The sequence below is a fragment of the Cygnus olor genome, chromosome 23, assembly GCF_009769625.2.
Source record: "Cygnus olor isolate bCygOlo1 chromosome 23, bCygOlo1.pri.v2, whole genome shotgun sequence".
Taxonomy (NCBI): Eukaryota; Metazoa; Chordata; class Aves; order Anseriformes; family Anatidae; genus Cygnus; species Cygnus olor.
Genome location: NC_049191.1, coordinates 1,727,607 through 1,749,993, shown reverse-complemented (window position 1 = coordinate 1,749,993; position 22,387 = coordinate 1,727,607). Strand labels below are relative to the sequence as shown.

Here is a 22,387-nt window from a genome sequence, read left to right as displayed (position 1 = left end):
TTTGCCCTTGGCCATTTTGTTTTCTTTCTCTCTATCCTCTCTCTCTATAAAAAGTGGCATGCATAATTGTGCTATTTGTAATGCTAATAATGAACAACTTGTAATATTTTTAATTAAATCCCTCTAAAGCTCTTAAAGTCATAAATTGGTATTTTTTTTCAGTTCTTTTCCTCTTTAATTTCATCTGCAGAGGTTTTCAAGGCTTTGGAATCCCATCTAATTCTTGGAACAAGCCTAGAATAAATTGAATCAGTGTAAGAGGATATTTGGCATAAATATGTGACACTATAAAGGAAATTTATGGTGTCCTCTTGCAAGAGATAAGAAAGGATTTGCCTGCATTATTGCAATTCTGTGAATCAACTTAAAAAAGATTTCTACCACTAACTTCCATTTTTTTTCTTTTCAAAGTTTTCCATTTGCTTTTTATCTCAGTTTTAAACCACATTTTCTGTTTCCATTTTGTTATCGTGTGGTGAGTTTCTTTCAACTTGCAGGGTGCCTGACCAGCCAGCTCTAAAGCCACTGGACTGGAGCAGTTTCTAACACCTGGTAATGAAACATCTTGTCACTGTGTTCAGAGGGAATTTTAGCTTCCCTATCTGCAGCAGACTCCCTCTGAGTCCAAGGAAGAGTCCCTTAGTCCCTTTGTGGCCCCGTTGCCCACTTTTAAGATGGGAATAGCAGGCCTTAACTTTTACTGTCAGGTGGGACTGGGTACATGTAGCAGGCCCCAGGAATGGGGTCACACAGGGCAGCAGGAATGCAGCCCTGCTGTACGGTCAGTTTGGCCGTGAGACCATTTTCCATGCTTGACTGCTGTTCAGGGGCAAAAAAAGCCCTGCAGAAACCACATTTGCAAATAGGACTCCTTTGAAATTTCAGATAGATTAATTTTGAGGACCCATCACAACAGCAGAGGCAGTTACAAAACAAGAATGCTGTTCTTTACATTTTCTGATTAAATATCACATCAAAGGAATACTCCAAGCAAAAATTTCCCCCTTAAGTGCTTTTCAGCTTCTACTGTACCTAAGATGTTTTTAAGATGTGAAGTTGAGCTGCCATCTTCGTTCTTTGAGTCCACAGTCGTAGCAGAACGAAGTCAGCCGTCACCTAATAAATACTTGATGTGCAGTATTTTTTTAGATCTGCAACGAAGAAAGGAAATATGACCTTCCTGGGACATTAAAAAGGATCTGTGTCTTACCTGGCATCTTCCGTGTAGCTGCTTTCAATGTCCTGGACATGAAAGTATTTCTTTGAGTACTTCAACACAGTAAGCAAATACTAAATCAGTGTGAGAGCTAGAAAATGGGTTGTTGGTTGGTCTGGCGGTCCATCTGTTTGATAGCCTCTGGAAACACCCCACTCATCCAATCATCACAGATAAATCCTTTGTCTCTGATGTTACATGGAAGATGAGTGTTTTGGCTAGTGAAAACAACACAGGGCAGCAATTTTTAATTCTCCCCTGCCTTCATACAGTATGCATCACTATTTCTCTCTCATCTCCAAACAAAGAACTCCGTATTCATCCCAGAGCTAACAGACCTCATTCCCACATCTGTCTTATTTTCTTTTTCACAGCAAGGATGTGTGATATGTACCTTCGTGGTCCCAGCGGTGTGATAACTTCTCCCAACTACCCTGTCCAATACGATAACAATGCTTACTGCGTGTGGGTCATCACGGCACTCAATCCAGCCAAGGTAGGTCTCAGAGATACGTTCTCATGTCACTATTTTATTGTCTTAGTTGAAATAGTGTGTAGCTATGGTCCTTCACAGGACTAGTCTCTGATATTTAGCCCTTCAGGTTTCTGTTTCTGAAGTCACACCCTTCTCTCTCCCCAGAGACTTCTCACACATTTCTCGACTGTCTTTAAAGACCGTGTCCTGTCACATTCTGTCTCTGCTGAAAATTCATTTTATTAAAGGATGTAATTAAAAGTGAATGTAATTATTTTTAATCGAAACCTCTTTGATACCTTGGCATGAATGGCGGTGAAATGCCAAACAGCGTAGCAAAGCATCTTGCTAAGCCAGTGCTCAGTTGGGGCAGAAATGCTGTGCCAGGAATTCTGATTTTTCACTTCCTTTTGGCTGATAGCTGGCGCCTAACCAACAGGGATTTCAGCCCAACAAAGGGTCAAGAGCAAGTGAGGGAGGGAGAATTTCTCTGCAATGCTGTTTTCCTTTCCATTCCATTCCGTTCCGTTATAAACAAGTCCTTTTTGTGTTTACTGATGTTCAGAACGCTGGAAGTTGGGGATGATTTTTTGTCTCCGTTGGTCTGCATGTGCAGTTTGGCAGGGTTCAAATCCTTTGTCACTGATCAGTACAAGTCCTAACTGCCTTGGTCTTTGTAAGATGAAGTCTTTCCCGTTTTCCTGTCACAGGGAGAACACTCCTTAGTGCCTCTTACCTCTTAGCGCTGCCCTACAAACTCAGCCTGTTCCTCTTCAGACCTGTATGGGAACATAAGAACAAAAATGACTTCGTTGCTATGTTGTAGCTCAAAATACCCTGAGGTACCATTCAGTGCTTCTGCTGAAGACAGGTTTCATTCTTTTCAGTGCCTGGGTTCCTACTAATATAATCTTCATTAGTTTGGGAGAAAACCTTGCATTCCAAGGCACTGAGCTCATATGCTTATCCAGTCAATTATTTCTTGGTCCTTGCCACCAGACAGCCTTGCATTTTGGCGCTCTGCCTTCTGCTGCTCGTCCAAGGAAGTCATTTCACAAACATGTTAGTATCCCAGCATCTCATCTTTCACAAGAAATTGTTCCAGTCTGTAGAAATTCTGGCAACCATCCACAGTTGCAGTCTGCTTGCTACCTCTGATGAGATGGCATCTTGTGCTCTTATCTCCCATGCTTCGCCTCCCTCTGGAGCACCTGCTGCAGCGGGGCAGCTCAAGCTGGGGCTGGCTGAAGAGCCCTGTTGAGTTCTGTTTCTCTCTCCCCATTGACATCAATTCAAGCCTTTAGTAAGTACAGATCACTGGTGGATTATGATTTTAATGAGGAGTATTCCTACATTCCAATTTCAGAATGGGTTTGTATTTAAAGGGCTGTCATTAGCTGGTCATTTCATCCAGCGGATATTTTGGTTTGGCTGCATGGGAGCCTGGTAATGACCCAAATTCTGGGAAACTGGAGTGTGGAATCAGGATATTTTTTTCAGTGCTGATTTATTAGGAGTGATTTACTGGTTAATCAGACTCAGGAGGTTCTCCTTCATCAGGGTAATGTGCGAGCAGAGAACACGCCACATGTAACAACAGCCATTACTGCTCAAGTGTCAGCTGGGCTTCTCAGCTGGGGGCCTGCAGACCCTCGGGTGTACACTGCCTGCACATGGACAGGCTGTTGGATACATCAGCTTCTTAGGCACTGGTATGTATTATGTATATCTTTCTTTTTGTACATCTTTGTCTTTCAAAGACCAGCAAAATCCCAGTTTTGCAAATAAAATAGTTCTCTGTTTTTAAGAAGAAACTGTAATGAGCTGGCCTTGGATGTGCCCTGGGCTTTACGCAGGCTGACACTTATCCCACTACAGTTTAGAAAGGAGGAGATGGCAATCAAACATCTGGATGCTTATGTGCCATGGCCACTATATTATTGACTCTTTTTCATGTTGCTTTAGAGTTGAATAATTGGACTTTCATGTTCATATCTGTTTATTTTCTGGCCTTTCTGCTAGCCTTGTGCCTAGCCTAGATGGTAGGAAACAAACTTTTTCTGCTTCTTCAGCAGTGTGATAGGATAAGCTTTTGTAAGCTTCCAGGGCAGACTCTCTCATTTTTCAAAAAATTGGTCTTCTGGATTCCTACTTAGAGAAATTTTCTCTTCTTCCTCTGGTTAGGTTCCTCCTCAGCTTTTAAACCTTTATCATAAACGGTTGATTAGAAAACAAAATCTGCAAGTCCTGATCCTTAGCTTTCATAAATTATGAAGTGAATTGAAATTGGCAAAATCCATTAATTTCAATACTTTGTGTAGAACAGAGGTTTAATAGCAAAATAGTAGTTATGCTACATGGGCTGCAGCATCATATACTGTAGAGCTGTAGCACAACTGAAGTAAGAAAGATAGGCTGGTCAAATCAGCAGTTCATACTCACTGTCTGTAAAAAGGCTGCCATTTTCTTTTTCTTTGAAGTGATAAACAGTTAATTAGCAACATCAGTTTATGAAGGGTTTCTGGGAGAGTTTCTCTTTTTTGAATGTTTCATCCTGGAAGTGTAATTTACAGGTAGGGGAAAACTCTGCATCTCTTTGAAGCACAGAGGACTGAGAGAAATGCACTAATTGTTTTGGGAAAGCCACTGCTGTGCTTGCTTATTTCTTTGCACTGTGTGTTGCCTGCCTGCATTACTTTGAGCTGTAGTTCAAAACTGCAGCCCAGTACCTTTCCTCTGTCTGAATGGCAGGGAGGGCTCTGCATGGTCGTGGGAGCCGAGGCAAGGTGCAGGCTTCCTTCTGGCACCCCTCGGGAAGATGGGAAACAATTAAAATGAACCCATTGCCCTAAGAGTTTTCTACTATTTTCTATATAATATATTCTACTATTCATTAAGGCTCCGGGAACCAAAGCTGTGCAGACAGGAGAGCATCTGAGTAATGAATGTACAAAATGGCAAGTGGATTCATGGGCACAGACAGTTCCTGTTGTCCAAAAAGCAGCCCCTAGTGTTGGCTGTGTGTGCTACCGCAGCCGCTCACAGTGTTGCAACAAGTGCGTGCTCCAGTACAACACTGGGAGTTGCTGGTATCTGAGTTTTAATGCCAGATCAGTCTCTGCTATTCCTACCCGCAAGTCAACGAGCGCTGCCTCCGGAACATACCCGGGCATGTAAAATCCTTAAATGAAGGCCCGTGTTAGAAACATGTTGCTAAATTAGAGAATTCACCTCCCTGACTCATGTTGCTTTTGTGCAAAGGGGATGATATCATCATTGCACATTCCCCAGCATGGGTGAGGGAGGAATTGAAGATTAATTAATTAAAATGCCTGTAAAATACTTTGAAGATTAAAGCATTATGGGCCTGGGCTGAAGCCTGCTGAAGTCAGTGGTAATCTTTTCATTGACTCGAGTGATCTTTGGATCAGGTCCTGTTATATGAAGCTTTTAATATGAGCGATGGGAAAACCACTGAGCTGAATTTAGAACTCATTTGCAAGTCATCTGTTCTATATTTGGAAAAGAACTGTGAGCCAGATTCACTGAGGTACATAATCCCCTCGAAGTTTGCTCAGAAACCTACATAAGCAGTATTAAGGGCATAGTGCTCTTCAGTTGACAACTCGGAATTATTTCCTATACAGAGGATGACATATTAAAGCTATTTGGGGGAGTATTGAGAGCTTATAGATTTCTTTTTTTTGCTGGTCCCTGGTGCCACGGGAATTAATTTCAACCACGCTGGAAAAATAAGTCACTTGGGAACTGAGAAATGCATATGGTAATTGGTGCATTTGCATCAAAACTATTTCTGAACCTTCTTGACATACCAGATGTCACTGGTTGATATTTCTCCTGCGGTTATTCTCACCTGGAGTCTAGCTAGCCAAACACAGCTCTGTCCAAGCTTCCCGTGTCATCAGTGGAGAGAGATGGGCCCCTCCGGGGGATGATTCATCCCCTCTGAAGATAGATGCTTGAGACGGGGGAGAACGGGAGGGAGATGAGTAATGTTTGCTTGTAAAGCATCTGAATATAACTGCAAGAGGTGCCGTTCTCCGTGGTGAGAACGGGTGTTTTTTTCCTATGAATGTGACTGCACTTCAAATCGCTTTGCAGTGTGTGAAGCCTTAGAATGAGGTGTCATATTGAAGCCTATTTTCTCAACTTTGCTAATTGCTTCCTGTCACTTCAATAGCTTAAAATTGAGGTTTTGTGTCATTCGTGTATTTGTATGTGCTCGTAGGTCTCTTGTTGTTTAATGAATCATTAAATAATTTTCAGCCTATAGCCCAAATAGAAAAATAGGAAAATGGATGAATAAATATTGTATTCAGCATCCTGTTCCTGTGCCACAAGGTTACAGTCTTCAATATACTAGACTGTAATTAGTTATTTAATTAGGGTCAGACTCCTTAGAATGCAGTTTACTTGAACGAGTGGTTTAACTAATGACGTGTGCTGTTTTACAGCAGTGTGTTCTTTGTATTAATTACATTATTCCATCATTACATGGTTTAATAATAATCTGCACAGGTTAATATTTTGGTACTACTGACTAAAATTAATGGTTCCAAACTTCTGTGAAGTATCTCACCAGCTACTGTTTCAAGATCCTCGTACTTTTGGGTAATGCCCTATTTTCACAATGTCATGAGTAAAATACTGAACTTGCTTTTTTTTATTTTAATGCACTTAAAAAATAATTGCATTTGTATGTAGAGCATGGTAGCATGTGACAGTTCAGTCCGAGCTGTATGTGCACCCATTATTTTTAAAGAACTTTGAAGCCATTCAACACGTGACTGACCACTTTGTGGTTTAAATTGAGTAGCTTTTGACAGAAGAAGGTTGTCATCTTCCTAGAGAGTACATGCAGGCCTTGGAGAGACTGCAGAGGCATCCTCATGTTTAACAGATTGCAGTTAGTTGTTGCTTTTGGTCCATGGTGGGATTTTTATCCCCCTGTGATTGCACGTGTGCTCAAGTGTTTGCAGGAGATGCTGCAAGAAATTACCAAACAAAGATTTTAGCTTTTCTTTAATATCCATTGCTAAATGATTTGCTATTACAGTCTATTTAACTGAGTGTTGTTATTATTATTAGCATTACAGCAAATTAACAGGCTAATTCTGGTGTTAGTATGAGTAATACTGGGGTCTAAATGTATGATCCATCCCACTTGAAACTCAGCTTCATCGGCTGGTGCCTGAACGTGAACTCAGTTTGTGACAATGACCGACTCCATCAGTCTGGCGGGGTGCACTCATGAGTCTCTGACCTCAGTGTGTCGCAGTTTCCTGGGGAGAATCACCCCACACCGGTGCTGGCTGTGCCGCTGATGCGTCTCTTGGTGGAACAGCTGAACTGGTTGATGGCAGCTGAAATTCCTGTCTCTTACCCCGAATCAAGAGGTGTAGAGTTGCATCAGGTGTCTGTGGTGCTCGGTACATGTTGTGTGTCCTTGTTAATTTTGGTAACTTCTATTTCATGTGTGAAATAGCAAAAAGTACTGTTAAACCAAATTTGGTAACATAAGCTGTTGAGAGTTAGGTAATTTAATATATTTACAGGCACGTGTACAAAGGGATGAATGCATTCACGTGTTTATGCGCTTTCCTGGATCTGGGCAGTTGAAAAGCTTTGAGACAAAGCTCCCATTACTTTCGGTTGGTACTGTGAATGTAAAGCAATTCTGTAAATTCAGCTCTCTTCCTTTTCTGTTTGTTTACCCTGTCCAAGGCTGGATTAAGGGCCTTGGTCTCCTGAGTCAAAATGTGATTTTCAGTTATTTGCAAATAAAAGATTTCACAAGCAGCTAAGAGACTTGGAACACAAAGCTCTTGACTTCAGTGGGACCTCTGCTCCTAAACGGTGCGTGAAGGCTACGTAAACCCCGTCAGTGCCTCGTAGTGGGGGTGGAAGGGTGGGATGGAGCAGGAGAAAAACACAGGATGGAGCGGCCTGCCCAGGGGGAGATTGTGGGTACTCCCACCACGGAGATACTCAGAAGCTGCCTGGACATGATCCTGGGCACTCCATAAAATCTTTCTGGGTCTGTGAGAAGCTTCTGAGAACCAGGGGAATTTTCTGACCGACGCAGACCAAAAAGAAAGTGTTTATTACACCATAACAAATGTGCTGCTTATATGCACGTTCAAATGTATCACCATAATCTCAGGCTTGTAAAAGAAATGGTAGAAATACCTGATGAAAAAAGCATGCTGAAATCCCACCACACGTATCTTTATCAATAAAGTCATCTCAAAAATCAATAGGTTAAGCAGAGGTAAGAGGTAACTTCAGTAAGTATCATCTGAAAAGAAGTGTCACAGTGCTGTAAAAAGGGAGGGTGGTCGCTTTTGGTGCTGTCCTGAAGATACTAATGCTTGTACAAATTGCTCCTCAATAGGCAAGCAGGTAAATGAACAAGACAGGAGGCTCTGCTGGCTGCCTTGGCAGTTGATTCGTATTAACATGCTCCATCTTTGCCAGGTTATCAAACTCACCTTTGAAGAATTTGAACTAGAAAGAGGATATGACACTCTGACAGTTGGTGATGGAGGACAAGTTGGAGACCAGAAATCTGTGCTTTACGTGTAAGTAGCATGTCCTTTGTCACCGTGAGAAATCCGCGTCTAAGTTCTGCCTGATGAGATTTATTTATTGCTTCGATGGAGTCCCAGTCTGCTTGCTGGTTCTGTTTTGTAAGCAGTTTCTCATTTTTGGTGGAGCTGACTGTTCTCGGTGTTTTCTTCCCTCATCATGTTCTCTTAGGCTTCAGCTGACAGAAGGGCTTTTTACTTCTTTGTTTCTGTTTCTTGACTTGCCTTTGTCAGGATCCCTTAGAGGCTGAGGCTGTCCAGGGAGCTGAGTGAACAGGATTAAAATTTGGATATAGTGTATATGCAAACCCTCAATTTACATCCTTTAGTTTGCAGATGTGGTGTTTTGTGGAGGTTTCCTCAGTAGATGAGACATTGTAGATGGTCCTACTTTCCTTCCAGGCCTTCACATCTTTGTGTTTCCTATCTACATGTGTATTTTGTTGTTGTTGTTTTCCCAATTTTATGTAATTACAAAGGGAAAATTGACCAGTAAAGGGCCACTGCAGCCATACTGAAGGATGAGAAGAAATTTCTGATGTTGCCAGTTTTTAGAATAAAAAATTGATACATCTTCAGTGTATTTTTTTAGATTTGAAGACCAAATTCTTTGTTATAGTAAGGGTAACATGGAGAAATAAAGTGAAATAGGCTCTGTGGCAACATTTGCCATCCTGCTTGCTCAGTGCTTAATAACTGGTGAGGGTTTGGGTTTCAGTTGGAAGGAACGTGTCAGACTAATACCAATCAGCTTGTGGGTTTATAGATTGAAGGCAAGGGTTTTCCCTGACCCCTATGTTTGCAGTGTGTCAGCATCAATTTCTGGTACCTGCTGTTTAGGCAGAGTGTTGAGGTTGGTGAGAGCACTTGGCTGCTCTGAGGAAAGCCTCTGCTCTGCGTCAGGACCTCACGGATCTGATAGGGTGGAAGTGTGTATACTGCAGAGAGATTCCCCCTCGGACTTTCACGTCTCTCTGAATTTTAGTTTTTACATACGCAGTGTGCTCAACTCTAATTGTGATAATTGTGTATCATTCAAATCCACTTTACTGAAGAAACAATGACTGCTATACCTCTTCTGAAGCATCAAAGCGAAATATTGCGTGGCTTTATGCTCATGCCCCTTGTCTGTGGTCAGGGCCAACCACTTGTCATATCAGTGTGTGCCTCTGTTGAGTACAGCTGTAAGCCAGTGGTGTTTGTTGAAGTCTTAAATGTCTTGAGGGCACTTGCAAGGGCAGGGAAGCAGGGAAAAACCACCGGGACTTTCAGAAGGAGCATTAGAAGTGGTAAATGGGGCAGTTGGAAGAAACTAGGGCTACCGGCAACCAGCTTTAGTGTGTTAACTTGAAAGACTCCCTGATTTTCTCTCTGATTTAAAAAAAAAAATAAAAAAAATTAAGTGTAACACAAAACTCTCCAATAGCTACTCTAGCAAAGCTGTTTTACTCTTTCCAATTGATAAAGCATGTTTCATACTGTGTCTTTTAATTTCTCCCTTTCACTTGTTTTAACACACGAATTGGCCTCCCACTCCATTTTCACTTATCTTTTTTTGCTTGTCTTTGCAAAATCTCTGTTGCTGAGTTTCATCTTACTATGCTTCTCAGGACACGAACAGCAGTGATACTTAAGTCAGAAACTCTAACCTGCAATATATATAAATGTAAGGTCTGATTATTGTGAAAGTGTTTGTAATTAAAGTGTCACAGAACATTTCACAGCTGATTGGTCCAAATGTGCAAATTACAGCCAAGGGAATAGTTTGTAATAACTTGCCGAAATGATTTCTCACTCCCTTCCTTTTTTGTTTGCCTGAGGCCTATGAAGATTTCATAGATTTTGTTTTAATCATTCCACGTTTTCTCACTCTGTATTAGGGACTCAACACCTTGCTAATACAAATACGGAATATCTATGACTGCCTGCACAAGGTGTGTGGTATCTTCTTCCAACTGCAGGAGATCTCTTTCCATTAAATTGCTGAAGCTAATCCTGACACAATTTGTTCATTTTTCTTTTTAATCTGGGAGGATAAGTTGGAAACTAACGAAATGTGAAAGAGGTGTGAGGACCACAGAAATATTCCATTAGTAATGAATGTGGTTGAAAGTCCATGGATGATTTCTTTTAGCATTTGCTATTCTCTTAACCCAAGGTCAGCTAAATTCACGCACTAGGTGTATCCACTGGATACAAGCTGTAGCTTTTTTGGAGGAATCAGCATGCAGAAATCTAATCCTGTTAAAGATAAGAGTTCCAATTTTCTTACTACTCTTCATTTATTCTTGGCTATTCAAGAAGAACTCAGTCCTGCAGACTTTGAAATCAAGAAATAAATTTGAATCAACTTTCATAGCACCAGACGTTATCCCAAACTGAGATATAAAGGACCATTTGTTTCCAGTCTCACTCTCATCCCTGTAAAACACATCTCAGAGAACATAACAGATTGTTAGGCTGAGCTTTCTGACTTGCAGGGAGGATTTTATTCCCTAAAGTAACAAGCATCCAGATCAATCATTCAGCTTGTTAAAGTAGAATGTGAAAGCATGCAAAAACCTTTGAAACACCTTTTCTGAAGGTTTTTCTCTTGGTATGATTCTTGTTCTTGTCTGCTGCTTAAATAACTTGAGAAGAACCAACAATAACACTTCTGAATTTTTTCCAGTCCCCATCAAACTCTCTGGATGCAAAATAGTTATTAAGAAAAGATTACTTCCTAATCTACCGACATTGTAGGATCAGTAAAATTTCTGATGCAGGTCAAAGGAATAACCAAGCAAAGGTGAGGGCAGAACTAGGAGAGTTTTGATGGGCTTGGGAGACATGGATTCAATTTCAGGGGAAAACACGCTCCAGATCCCATGGCCAAAGCCTGAATGGTGACCAGTTTCGGGTGTTAGAGTAGTCCCTAGTGCACGTGTGACTGGTAAGACAATTTTGGGGATTGGGAGGAGATTTATTAGTATGGCATGATTGGTCCCGGTTATGACGATACCTGTAAGGCTATTTGAAAGAATCTGGCACTCAGCAGGTAGCCAGCTTTAAGAGTGTTAAGCAAATAGAATAAGTAGCACAACCCTTTAAGCAGTCGTTTTGCTTCACTCTAAACAAACTGTAATTGGCAGATCAGCCATCCTGTCTCCGATTACCCAGGAAAGTGGGAATTGTAATAATTATGCCTGGAGGTTGCAAGTTACGTTTATTCACAGGATGCTATCAACACACAGCTGCCGGGATTGTTCCCTTGCAGTACTGGTTTGCAGTAAATCTTCCTTGAGAGCTTGGGGTTCAGTTTTATCAGGAAGTCTTTCAGGTGCTGCTGTTGTACTTGAGCATGATGCCAGGCAGAAGCCATGTCTATACATATCCATGTGTTTAAACTTAAGTAAACACTACAGAAAAAAAGAAAAAAAAAAAAAAAAAAACCACCTCTCCACTTGCAGTAGTTAAGCTTGGGGTAATTTATCCATTTATCACAGATGATACCGTATCAGAAATAGTATAATAGCATTAAACACTGCCACTGAGACAGACAACATAACACTTGTACACCTCTAGTTATGAGCCCTTCCCACGCACCAGTGCTCTGTTTGCAGAAGCAGAGGGAAGGGAGGGAGCTGTGCTCGGAGCGGGCATTTGTGCCTCTAAGTGCCTGCACTGGTGCCTGTGTGGGTGGGGATAAAACTCTGAAGCTGTGCTGAACCACAGCGAGGTGATTAATCCCAAAGGCTGAATGAGCCACATATGCCTCATTAGTACAGATAGATTGGTGACATTTTTCTTAATCTCCTCAGCTTTCCTAGGAGTAGTCTTGCAGGGTAGGCAATGCCCTGAGCATCCCATACTGCCTGGATTAGTTGGTGTTTTTCAAGGGCTCCTAGGACATTCCGCAGGTTTGAGGTTCATGCCTTGTCTTCAAGGTGTTGATTTTTTTGCTGCCTTTTTTTTTTTGAGGTCCCTGTGAAACTTCTCTGTTACGAAATAAGCATAGAGAGCATGTTGAAAGTAAATTTTGTAATACCAGAAAATATCTGTAAAAGAAGTTAGGAGGATACAGTGACCAGTATGGTTTCTGGGACTTTGTTTGCTTATGTTTTGCTTCAGGGAGAAAGGAAATAACTAGTATTGATGCTGGATAAATATATTGTAACGATGGTACTAAACTGTAATTATTTATAGCAGTGGTGATAATAACTTCCAGGCCCTCAACTGTGATAAGACTCATTGTTATAGGTAGTAATCGGGAGTACACTGAGAGGTTCATCTGTCCTGAAAAATCTGTCAGGATTCTGGACAATGTTTTGTTTTGGGGTTGGTCTTAATCATGGTGGCATTGTTCTGTCTGCTTTTACTCTTACAGAGGTATAAGTGGCCTGTATTTTGGTGGAATACTAAGTTTCTGGAGGTATACAAACTATTTACATGTTTTTATTTATTTTTCCAGCTTGACAGGCACCACAGTCCCTGATCTCATTGTCAGCACACAGCACCAGATGTGGCTCCTCTTCCAGACGGACAGTGTCAGTAACTTGCTGGGATTCAAAGCAACGTATGAAGGTAATCCGAGTGTCTCTCTCAGAATTTACCTCTTTTTAAAAAGATCAGAGATGAGATGAGATGGGCCTAGTTGCTTGTGAGAAAGGAGCTTCTCAAAATACTGAAGCTCTGCAAACTTTTCCTTAAAATTGAAGCTTTGCTTCAATAAGAACAGCTTTTGTGATTTCTTTTCTGTGAAAGCAGACTGGATAGCTAATGTTTCATCTGCTTTGTTGGAAAAAGAGTTGGTGAGTTTCAGTTAAGTGATGGCATCTGCAACAGACTGTGCAAGAAAATGAGATCAAGTAATCAAAGGTTCATTCCAGTAGATCAGTGGTATGAACTACTTCAAACTTTGACTAATCTGTAGTATTACAAATACAATAAGAATTCATTTTGGGATTTTTCAAAAGAAACTCTTGAAATGCATTAGGATGGGGATGCTGAACTCTGCCATTAACTTCTATCCTCACTGCTGTCATATGTATTTGCAAAGTTAGAGAAAGTGATGGGAAAGTATTCCTTACTTCTAACTCATGTAAGGGATTGGTGATTCTAGCTGAAGAGTTTTTTAGATCCCTGTTTTGAGATGTTTCTAGGTTTTCCAGAAATCCCTATCTTGTGTGGTCTTTCAGTGTGAGCACATCGGGTTGCTAGCTTCCTCTGCAGGCACTGGGCTGAAGAATGTGCTCCCCTTCCGCTGTCGGATAGCCACACACCTGCAGGGGGGAGCTTGTTTCCAGGATGCAACCTCCAGCACAGGCACACTGGAGCACTTCCACTCACACCGTCGTCATTTTGCTTTTGTTGTCAACTTCAATCTCTTTTCAAAGCATTTTGAGTTTTGTCTAAAACCTGCTGATAGAAGGAATAGCTTACTCTTTCAGCTCTGATGCCTAAAACTAGGCACACAAATCTTCATCTAGACATGGGGGCTGATTGTGGAAGGTCTGAGGAACAGCAACTCCCACTGACATCAGCATTAATGTTTAAATCAAACCTGTTTCTATCAAGGGCCCTAAATGCACATTAGAGTTCATTCATATTTAAAATGTTTCCCTGGAACTTACTGTGTTTCAGGGAAGTGCTATATTGTGTTCTGGCCAGGACCTGACCATGGCAGTGCTGCTGATTGACGCTAAAGTAACAACAGTTAGGAGCCTGAAGGGACTTGACCTACTAGAAAACCTAGTTGGGCCAAATGCCAGCATGTCCAGGCAAGCTGAACAGTACCTTGAAGGGGGATTGGGTCACAATGCTAGAGTAGTTAGAGCATTGCAAGGCCAGGTCAGCAGGAAAGTCATTAGAGACATAGATAAAAAGAAATGGAAATGGAAGAAGAAAAGGGAAATCCAGGCTGATTGTCCTGGGAGTATCTTAATGGTACTATTTCAGTCTTAGTCACTGTACAAGCCTGAAAACATGCTTTTTGCAGTAGCTGTGAGGTCTGTCTCCTGCCACATTTGTCAGTGGTTGATTGTTGGCTGCCTGGCATGGCAGACTGTTGCACCCCTGCCTGCCAGCTGTGGATGGGTGAAAACACTCTCCAGCTCTGCTACGAGATCCTGTCTGGTTGGTTAATCTCATCCAAAGGGCATTGTGGACGTTATTCTTCTATTTTCTTGATAAATCTTGTATTTATCCTATAGCACAGCACATAAAGTTGCAAAACACATGATATACAGACTCAGCTCATGCTGTTATGAGCTTTGGATCTATAAGGAAGTTGACTTTTTCCTCTTCTGAGTTGCTTTGATGTTGTGGGAGCTTCATCTCTAGCAAGGCTGAGCCCCGCTTAGTCCCTGTGACCTCAGCAGTTGCTTTGGGGATCGCTGTTGTCGTTCATGCTTTGGAATCCTGTTTTATGGAGCTTCCAATGGCAAATGTGCTTCTCCCTTCCCTACTCATCAGCTTTATCTGCACAGCTGCTGCCTGGTTTTGCTGTAGTGGTGTATGTCCAGAACCTTCTAGAGGAGAAAAAGGCATGTTCTGGACCTGTTGTGCCCCAGCGAGCCCTAAAGGAGAGGGACCTGTCCCTGGTGAATGTCAGTCCTTTGACCAACACATCTGAGCAACAGGCAGAGAGCAGCCTCTTTTCTCTTCTGAGCATCTTCGCAGTTCTTGTACAGCAGCTTTTTGACCTTGGAAGATGGGTTTGTGCATGAATAAAGAAGTACAGTTCTGTGCCTAAGGCCCGTGTTGGCCCTATCCTGAGGTTATGTTGAATTCAAATCAGACTGGTCCATAAAAATCTTTTGTTTTTGCAAATCCTTTGACTTGCAAAGCAAGAGTTGTTTAAGTAAGAGGCAATTAGTACTTACCAAATACATTATGAAATTATACCTAACTTACTAACAAGTTTCAGTATCAGTTTTATTGCCACACTTCTTCCTAACTGCAAGAGGAAAATTACAGCTAATGGAGCTATATAAAGTCAAGACCAAAAATCTGCTTAATAGAAGAACAGAGTATTGTTTATAGAGTACGTTTAAATAGCTATACATCCTAAAACATGTAAGTTTTAGTGTACCTTTTAAGTGTAATGCAATCATAAAGCTTGTTGCTAGTGCTGAAGTGGTTATGCCTATGAGACTTATTGACGCACAGATTTAAGGACCTGTTGGAAGGAATGTGCTCAGGAGGACAATATGCCATCAAATTTTTAGTGTAGAGTTCCTGGGAAGGGGGAACCAACCTAGTCGTTTGGCTGCAATTGTGGGTGAAGAGAGAACGTATTTGCACCAGGAAGAGGATACAAAGCATACGGTTTGTGGGTTTGGGTTTTTCCATGTCTGCACTGCAAGACTGGATGTTTTTGGAACAAGTGTTCAGCTGGTACAAATTGGTGTGACAGCATTGATTTTCAATTAAGCTGTGTCAGTCTTTACCAGCTGAGGATCTGGCTCATTAATGTTCATGAAGATTACTTCTAAATCTTCTATGTCTCAACTGCAGCCACGTTTATCCTTTTAAACAGACATTCCCTCATAATAGCGAGCAATGCTTTTGGACTTCCAGTGCTTGTCAGAAGAAATCTGGACTAAGCTCCGCTTCGCTGGAAAAGTCTTTTCTTTTTCACGACTATAGCGAGCTGATTGATGCTGCAATTTAGTGCTTGACTTGTGAGAAGGCTTACAGCCTCCTGGGGCCCTGGGTCTTCTCCCTTTTCTTTAATCTGAGACAACTTCTTCTGAGAATACCTTCCCTTAGGGCAGGCTGCTGTTTCTGCAGCCATCGTAATGGTTCTCTGAAAGTCCCCAGGTCAACCCCTCACAGTGGTTGTCCATAAATAATTACTTCCGATAATGTTTTCAAAGGTTCTTGAGAAATTTAGGGTTCATTTAACAGGATTCAGACTCCTATATTGATTAGGTACTTTTGAAAATCTCAGCTGTAATCCTTCTGCAGTTATATTCCCCAATGGACTGAAAATATTTGGTTTTCCTCACAGGGGAGATGTAAGGAAAAAAGTGTTTGTCACTGATGAGCTTGAGGTTATTACAAGCGATAGCATAAAATAAAATCAATAATATAAAGTTCTGTGGTAAGAGAAGTAATAAACCATGAAAAAGCAGAACAGAAACAGATTTTAATCTTATATTTAACTTTATATATAGTTTTAATATACAGTAACAATAAGTTCAAATTAAGACCACATTTTCAGACACAAAAAGACACTGATAGTGTTTGGATTTCTGTTGGAATTGGGTTAGTCTGGGTAGAGCTGACTAAGGTCTATGTTCTGAACAACCAGCGTGCTGCAGGCAGGGGATGATTAAACAATATTTAGTGTTGAGATGCTGACTAAGTGTTTGGCTCTGGAGAGCTTAGCTTTGGAGCTCAAACTTAGCCCCATGCTGCTAAGAGGCTTAAAAGCTCTGCCAAGCTGAAGTCTGAAGATTTCCGCTGCCGACCTTCCTGGTTTTAATCAGATCGGTACCGCCCGGGGCGTTCGGCCAGATGAACTCGCTGCGTTTCCACGTTTGTTTCCCTGTGTGCATTATACGTAAATACAGAACTCTGTATGGATGCCAGCAGATAAAGCTGCACATAAAGGTGTTCATACACATGTATGTGTGTCAGATCAAGAGCAAACGATAACCTCTCCATTTGCCTAATCCTGGGAGACTTAGGGGAAAATGCACGTATCTGAGACTGGTTCTGCTGCCTCTGTTCAGTCAGCTTTGAAGCTCGGGCTGTGCTCCCTGGCTTGCAGCACGGTCCCTTCCTGCTGAAATGCCCTCGGGTCGCACCGAGAAGCCCAGGTAACCAACCCACTCCTCTTCTTTCTGCTGTTCTGCAAGAAAACTTTGCTGCTCTGTGAAAAAAATGTGAGTGTTCCTCTGCCAGCCCTATGGCAATGCCTCCTTTGCTCATCCCATTGCTATTTGAGCCATCAGGTCTCTAACATGACCACACGTAGACGTTCAGCTATCCCAGTGGCAGGAGCTGCAGAGGCCCTGGGCAGATACGCTGCCCCTGTGCTCATGAGCACCAAGGCCGCCTTCTTTCCTTCCTTCCTTCCTGCTTAGTAGTGTCTGCAGGTGTTTTTCATTGATCATGTGTCTTTTTCTTAGGTTCTACGTTGCCTGACATCCCCCCCCAATAGTCTTGGTGTTGAAGTCTGTCAGTAAATGCAGTGTTTGTTTCCCGCTCTGCCTTTCCGTGAAATGTACTGACTCATGTCATCAAACACTCCTGCTGCAATACTGCTGAGCCAACAGACGTGAAGGCTTTTAGCTTATGGTGTGTTGACCTGAACTGTTCTCCGGGGCACCTTACTTGTACGCACATCTCATCTAAACATGAGCGGGAGAGATTTGACATCGTGCCCCAGGGCTTTAACGAGCCTGGTAGATTCAGTTCCTGTATTCGTCCTTCAACAGTGGCTTAGATGGGAGGGACTTGCCAAAAAAAGGGGCTTTCTTCTTGCTTTATCCCTCCCTCTTCTTCATCTCGTTTCCTCATTGCTGGAATCGACTAGAAAAACTAGACAATAGGAACTCCCTTGTCGTGGCTCATTAAGGATACATACCTAACACTATTAACTTTCATTAGTTTAAGCGAAGATAATATATGTGTGAAATTGTGTGTGTAAGGCTAAGTGTATTCTTAAGGGTCTTTCTGACTAGAGCTAATATTTGTGTGATTTCTTCAGGTATGGCTTGTAAGTGCTCACAAATCCCACGTGTTATGGATATATTTTCCGGAGAGTGGGATTTTGCTCGTTTGCTTGCAGCTCTGAAATCCTCAGTTTCTTGTAGAGCTGAGTCAGGAAGGAGCAGAAGTGGCGTGTAGCCCCAGGAAAACAGCAGCCTAAATTTTGGGTGCCAGCAGTGGTTCTGTGCAGCTCTGTAAAGGAACAGAGACGGTGAGCGTTTGCTCTCCCCAAAGCAGGTCTGTGCCCACGCAATCCGAGGGACTTGCTCTTCCTCAGCGCTCCGGAAGCGGGGGCTGCCTCCTCCGCGCTGAGCACAGGGACCCGATTTCCCCACCCACCACCAGGAGACAAACAGCACAAATAGCTGGTGACAAATTTCTGGCGAAACGTTTTCTGTTAGAAAATACTGTTTTGTCAAAAACTTACCTGCGTGATATAATATTTGATGGAGAAGTTTTGAAAGATTCATTTCAACTTGTTTCATTTAAATAATGTCAAAACACTTGATTTTGATGTTCTTGTTTAGTTTTGACTATTATTATTCTAATGTGGAAGTGATTTTACTTAAACATTCTTCAGGTGAAATGTTTCAATCTTATTGAAGTAACATGTTTTGATATTTCTGAATCACTCATTTTTGGAATTTCTGCTCTGCTAAATATCTCATGAATTTTAATATGCATCAAAAGACGTGTAGGAACCAGAGGATTTTCTCAGGACAGAAATTCCATTTTATGACTTCTCTAATGTAATAAGATGTGTTAGCTTTGTTTGAATGCTGCTAACAATTAGATCACGTGCATGGTGGAAAACGTGAGCTCTAATTCCTCGTTTCTCTCCCATTCTTAAGCCTGTGATTTCACACTCTAGAGATGTTCCACTTGGGTTCACGCGGCGTGACAGAAAAGGACTGCACAAGCTCGAAAGTGGGGGGAGCCCTAGGAGGGAGGAGAGCATTCAATCAGTACCTCGAGAGCATCTGTGTTACCTTTATTCTTTTTCAGCAGAGGGTCAAAAGAGAGTTATTTGTTTTCATTGCTTGGCTGCGTTTTTTCTGAGTGCCTGGTAGCCCGAGCATGTCCTGATTTTACAAAGGCAAAGAATATGCTGAACACTCGTAGCTCGTGCTGCCTTCTGCGGTAGCTGGAGCTGCTTGGCACATCTGTCGGTGGAGTTCCCTTGGCCGCTGTTCTTCCAGAGCTGCAGATATGTGCACAGTGAAGGTGTTTGGGTCTGCAGTGAAATCTTAGCCCTGGGGGGACCCTAATGGCCAAATGCCCCTTTGGGGCGTTAGGAGGACAGGGCTCTCCCTCTCTGGAGCCTGGCGTAGGCAGCCAGGGATCTCATGGCTGTTTTTAAAGAGCTTTGTTGCTTCTCAGTGGAAGTCTCTGCACATGGAGGTGCGTTTGTCCCAGTAGCCCAAGAAATGCTGGCACTTCTGTTCCCACAGTGCAGGGTACAAAGAAGACTTAAAGCTGATTGCTCACCCTGGCCCTTAACGCTTAGAGCATTGTTTTAAGAGATGGCTGGAGTGATGTTTGTTAGCGTCCATCGCACTCTGACCAAATAGCAGCAACCAGAGTGGTGTCAGGACACGTAACTTGAAAGGCTTTTCCCAGATACATAGCAGAGAGACCCCTTCCCTGCAACTCGGAGCCCCCACTGTCGCAGGCTTCAGAACAGGCAGCAACTGGACGAAAGGCACCCTGCAGGACAGCTTGCCATGAGTAAGACTTGCTAGTATCGTGTTTCAATGTGCGAGAAAGAATGACATGACAAAAAATAATTTTTTAAGGGCTGTTGGCTTCTAGCAGGAAAAATTATCAGCTCCCTGTGTCTCTGTCAGGTCACAATGATGCGAGTTTAAAATATGCATTCCACCCTTTGATCTTGTTACTGTTTCTTGAGTCTTGAAGCTCAGTTTTCTTTCTGTGATTCACGCCGTCTCTTTTTTGTAGAGCAATGTAAGTTCAGTTCTACTTTGCGATATGAACTGTTTTGTTTTTGTCCCTCATACGCAAGTACAAATCTTCAACGTATGGATTTTCAAAGCCTGCAGGAAGAGGCATAAATCCTGGCAAACTGTTTTCACTGACAGGCAAAAAAAAGAAACCTATTTCATGAAAACTTTTCTATTAATATTAATTTATGTTAAATTATTTTGGGAATGCTTCATTACCTGGCAGTGACTTTTTAGTTCAAGATGCATAGAGCAGTAGCAGAAGCTAGGTGCCTTTTCATGACTTCTATTCATAATACACCTGTATCTAAGTTGCCTGAAGTCAGCATAATAATGAGGTGGTGCTTGTTATTCAAACCAAATTGGAATATTAGATGGAGTAATGCAAATCTCGGATTATACGATTTTCTTCTGTAAAGAAAATGTCACAAAAGAAGTTTCCAATTTGGTGTAAGAAATTGAAATCGGGGAGAAAAGACAGCAAAACTGATCACAGATGATGGGGATAAAAAACTAGAGAAGGCTGGAAGACGAGATGAATGTGAAGCAGATGAATACTGTGGGAGCACTAAGAAGGCTGTAAAGGAATGAAGTTTTGTAGCTAGTAGTGATACAGTGCAGGGGACCCTTTTGAAATGAAATTGTATGGAGCAGCAGATAACAGAAAATTGTGTCTGCGATTTACTTGAAGTCAAAATACATGCACAGCAAGAGATTAACTGCGTGTTTTCGTGCAAGAAGGTGTCAGCTGTCGCCTTCAGGACCACACGTGGAAATGAAAACAGGGTAGTAAGGGAGGGAGAGAGCAAACACAGCAATCCAGCAAACACACTGTGCCCATATCCTCATGGCTGGAGGAATCGAAGGTTTGCTCACGCTAAGTGACATGATGGTGTGTCTGTTTTAAACCACATCCCTGAAGCAAATGCAGAACTGGATCTCCTTGGATATCCCTCTTTTTCATTAGGCTATGATTACTTTAAGGATGAGGGAGCAGCTAGGAGAGGCTGTTAGGAGGGAAGGCCTTCCAGAGTCAGAGCACTGAAATTCGTGTTATGTCGGGTCCTGATGTGCTTGGCACCGCTGCTGCCCCGCGTGCTGCAGGGGCACAGGCGCTCTCCTGGGGCTGTGATGGCTCTGCCAGAGCTGCGGGTTGACAGCACTGCGCCAGCTCCATGTCAGAGCCTGCCCCCAGCAATATTTGTTTTACTTTCTTTCAGAGATCGACCAAGGGAGCTGTGGTGATCCTGGGATCCCGGCCTACGGCAGAAGAGAAGGATCCACGTTCCGCCATGGGGACAGTTTGAAGTTTGAGTGCCAGCCTGCCTTTGAGTTGAAGGGACAGAAAACAATTACCTGCCAAAAGAGTAGCCAGTGGTCTGCTCAGAAACCAGTCTGTGTTTGTAAGTCAGTGAGGAGATGGCTCTAAAATATTTTCCCTGTGTGCTGAGGTGGTCACATAGTATGGCTGTGTGCTCTGCTCAGATAGCTGAAGCCGTGGGGAGCGTTTGGTTTGGCTCTCAGCAGGAGGGGAAGTGCGAGGGGGACAGCATCCAAATCCAGATGTGGCCCCGTGCTGGCACCGCGTGCCCTCTGCTCTGCCCATCTGCCCTCCTGGCTTTTGGGTTCACGTGAATGCTGCAGAGCAAGTAGGATTTTTTGTATCCAAGATGGGGCATCAACAACAACAACAAAATTTAAATCTATTGAATTTGATTCTGTTTTCAGCTGTTTCATTTTCTTTCATTACCTGACAGTATTCAGGCTCCCTGCTGCTGGGCCTCAGTTTTTAATTTGTTGTATGAGTTCTCAGCAGGAATAGGATATTCTGCTCTAAGTGGTGACTGAAGATAAAATTTTCTAAAATGGGGATTTTCTAAATGGATATAAATGGGGAGTTATGCGCTCAGTTCCCATTGGGTTTTTAATGGTCTCACTGCCCTTTGAAGATGCAGTGGGCAGTCTGTGTTATTATATTGATTGAACCTTCATTCAGAAAGTGTTGTATTTGAGCATTACTAAAACTCACACAAGTGTCTATATTTTCTGCAACTGGTGACAAACAAACTCTTCTTTCTGTTCCATCTCTACTTAGTTAGCTATGCTAAATTCTGTGTCTTTGAACAAATACTGTGCTCTAGTGGAGTGAGACTGAACCTACAAAAAAAACAACAGTTGAGTGACAGAGGACAAATAAGAGGAAAAAGGATAGAGAGTTAACAAATGGTAACTGTGTATTCACTATACAGATAAATACATACACTGCTGTTAGATACTCCAGTATAAAATGGTCATTTATGGCATGGCAGAACTTGATCCGCGCCAAAGGCGTTATGCAGCTGATGGGGGGTGCGGTCGGTGGGTCAAACCCTGTGGCTTTAGAGTTGAATCTGGGCTCTCCAGGAGTTGCAGGGGAAGCAGGGGC

General features: G+C 42.4%; 1 protein-coding gene across 10 annotated transcripts in view; it reads left to right on the top strand.

The window, feature by feature from the left end:
* Nucleotides 1-22,387, top strand: part of CSMD2 (CUB and Sushi multiple domains 2) — a 332,069-nt gene that overhangs the window by 179,771 nt on the left and 129,911 nt on the right. For 9 of the 10 annotated variants that reach the window (XM_040534773.1, XM_040534777.1, XM_040534774.1 and 6 more), the window contains 4 exons: nt 1,591-1,712; nt 8,190-8,293; nt 12,750-12,862; nt 21,183-21,365. The exons of the other annotated variant lie outside the window; for it this stretch is intronic. In XM_040534773.1, coding sequence (XP_040390707.1) covers nt 1,591-1,712; nt 8,190-8,293; nt 12,750-12,862; nt 21,183-21,365 — 522 coding nt within the window. The remainder of the gene's footprint in view (nt 1-1,590; nt 1,713-8,189; nt 8,294-12,749; nt 12,863-21,182; nt 21,366-22,387) is intronic. 10 annotated transcript variants of the gene reach the window in all.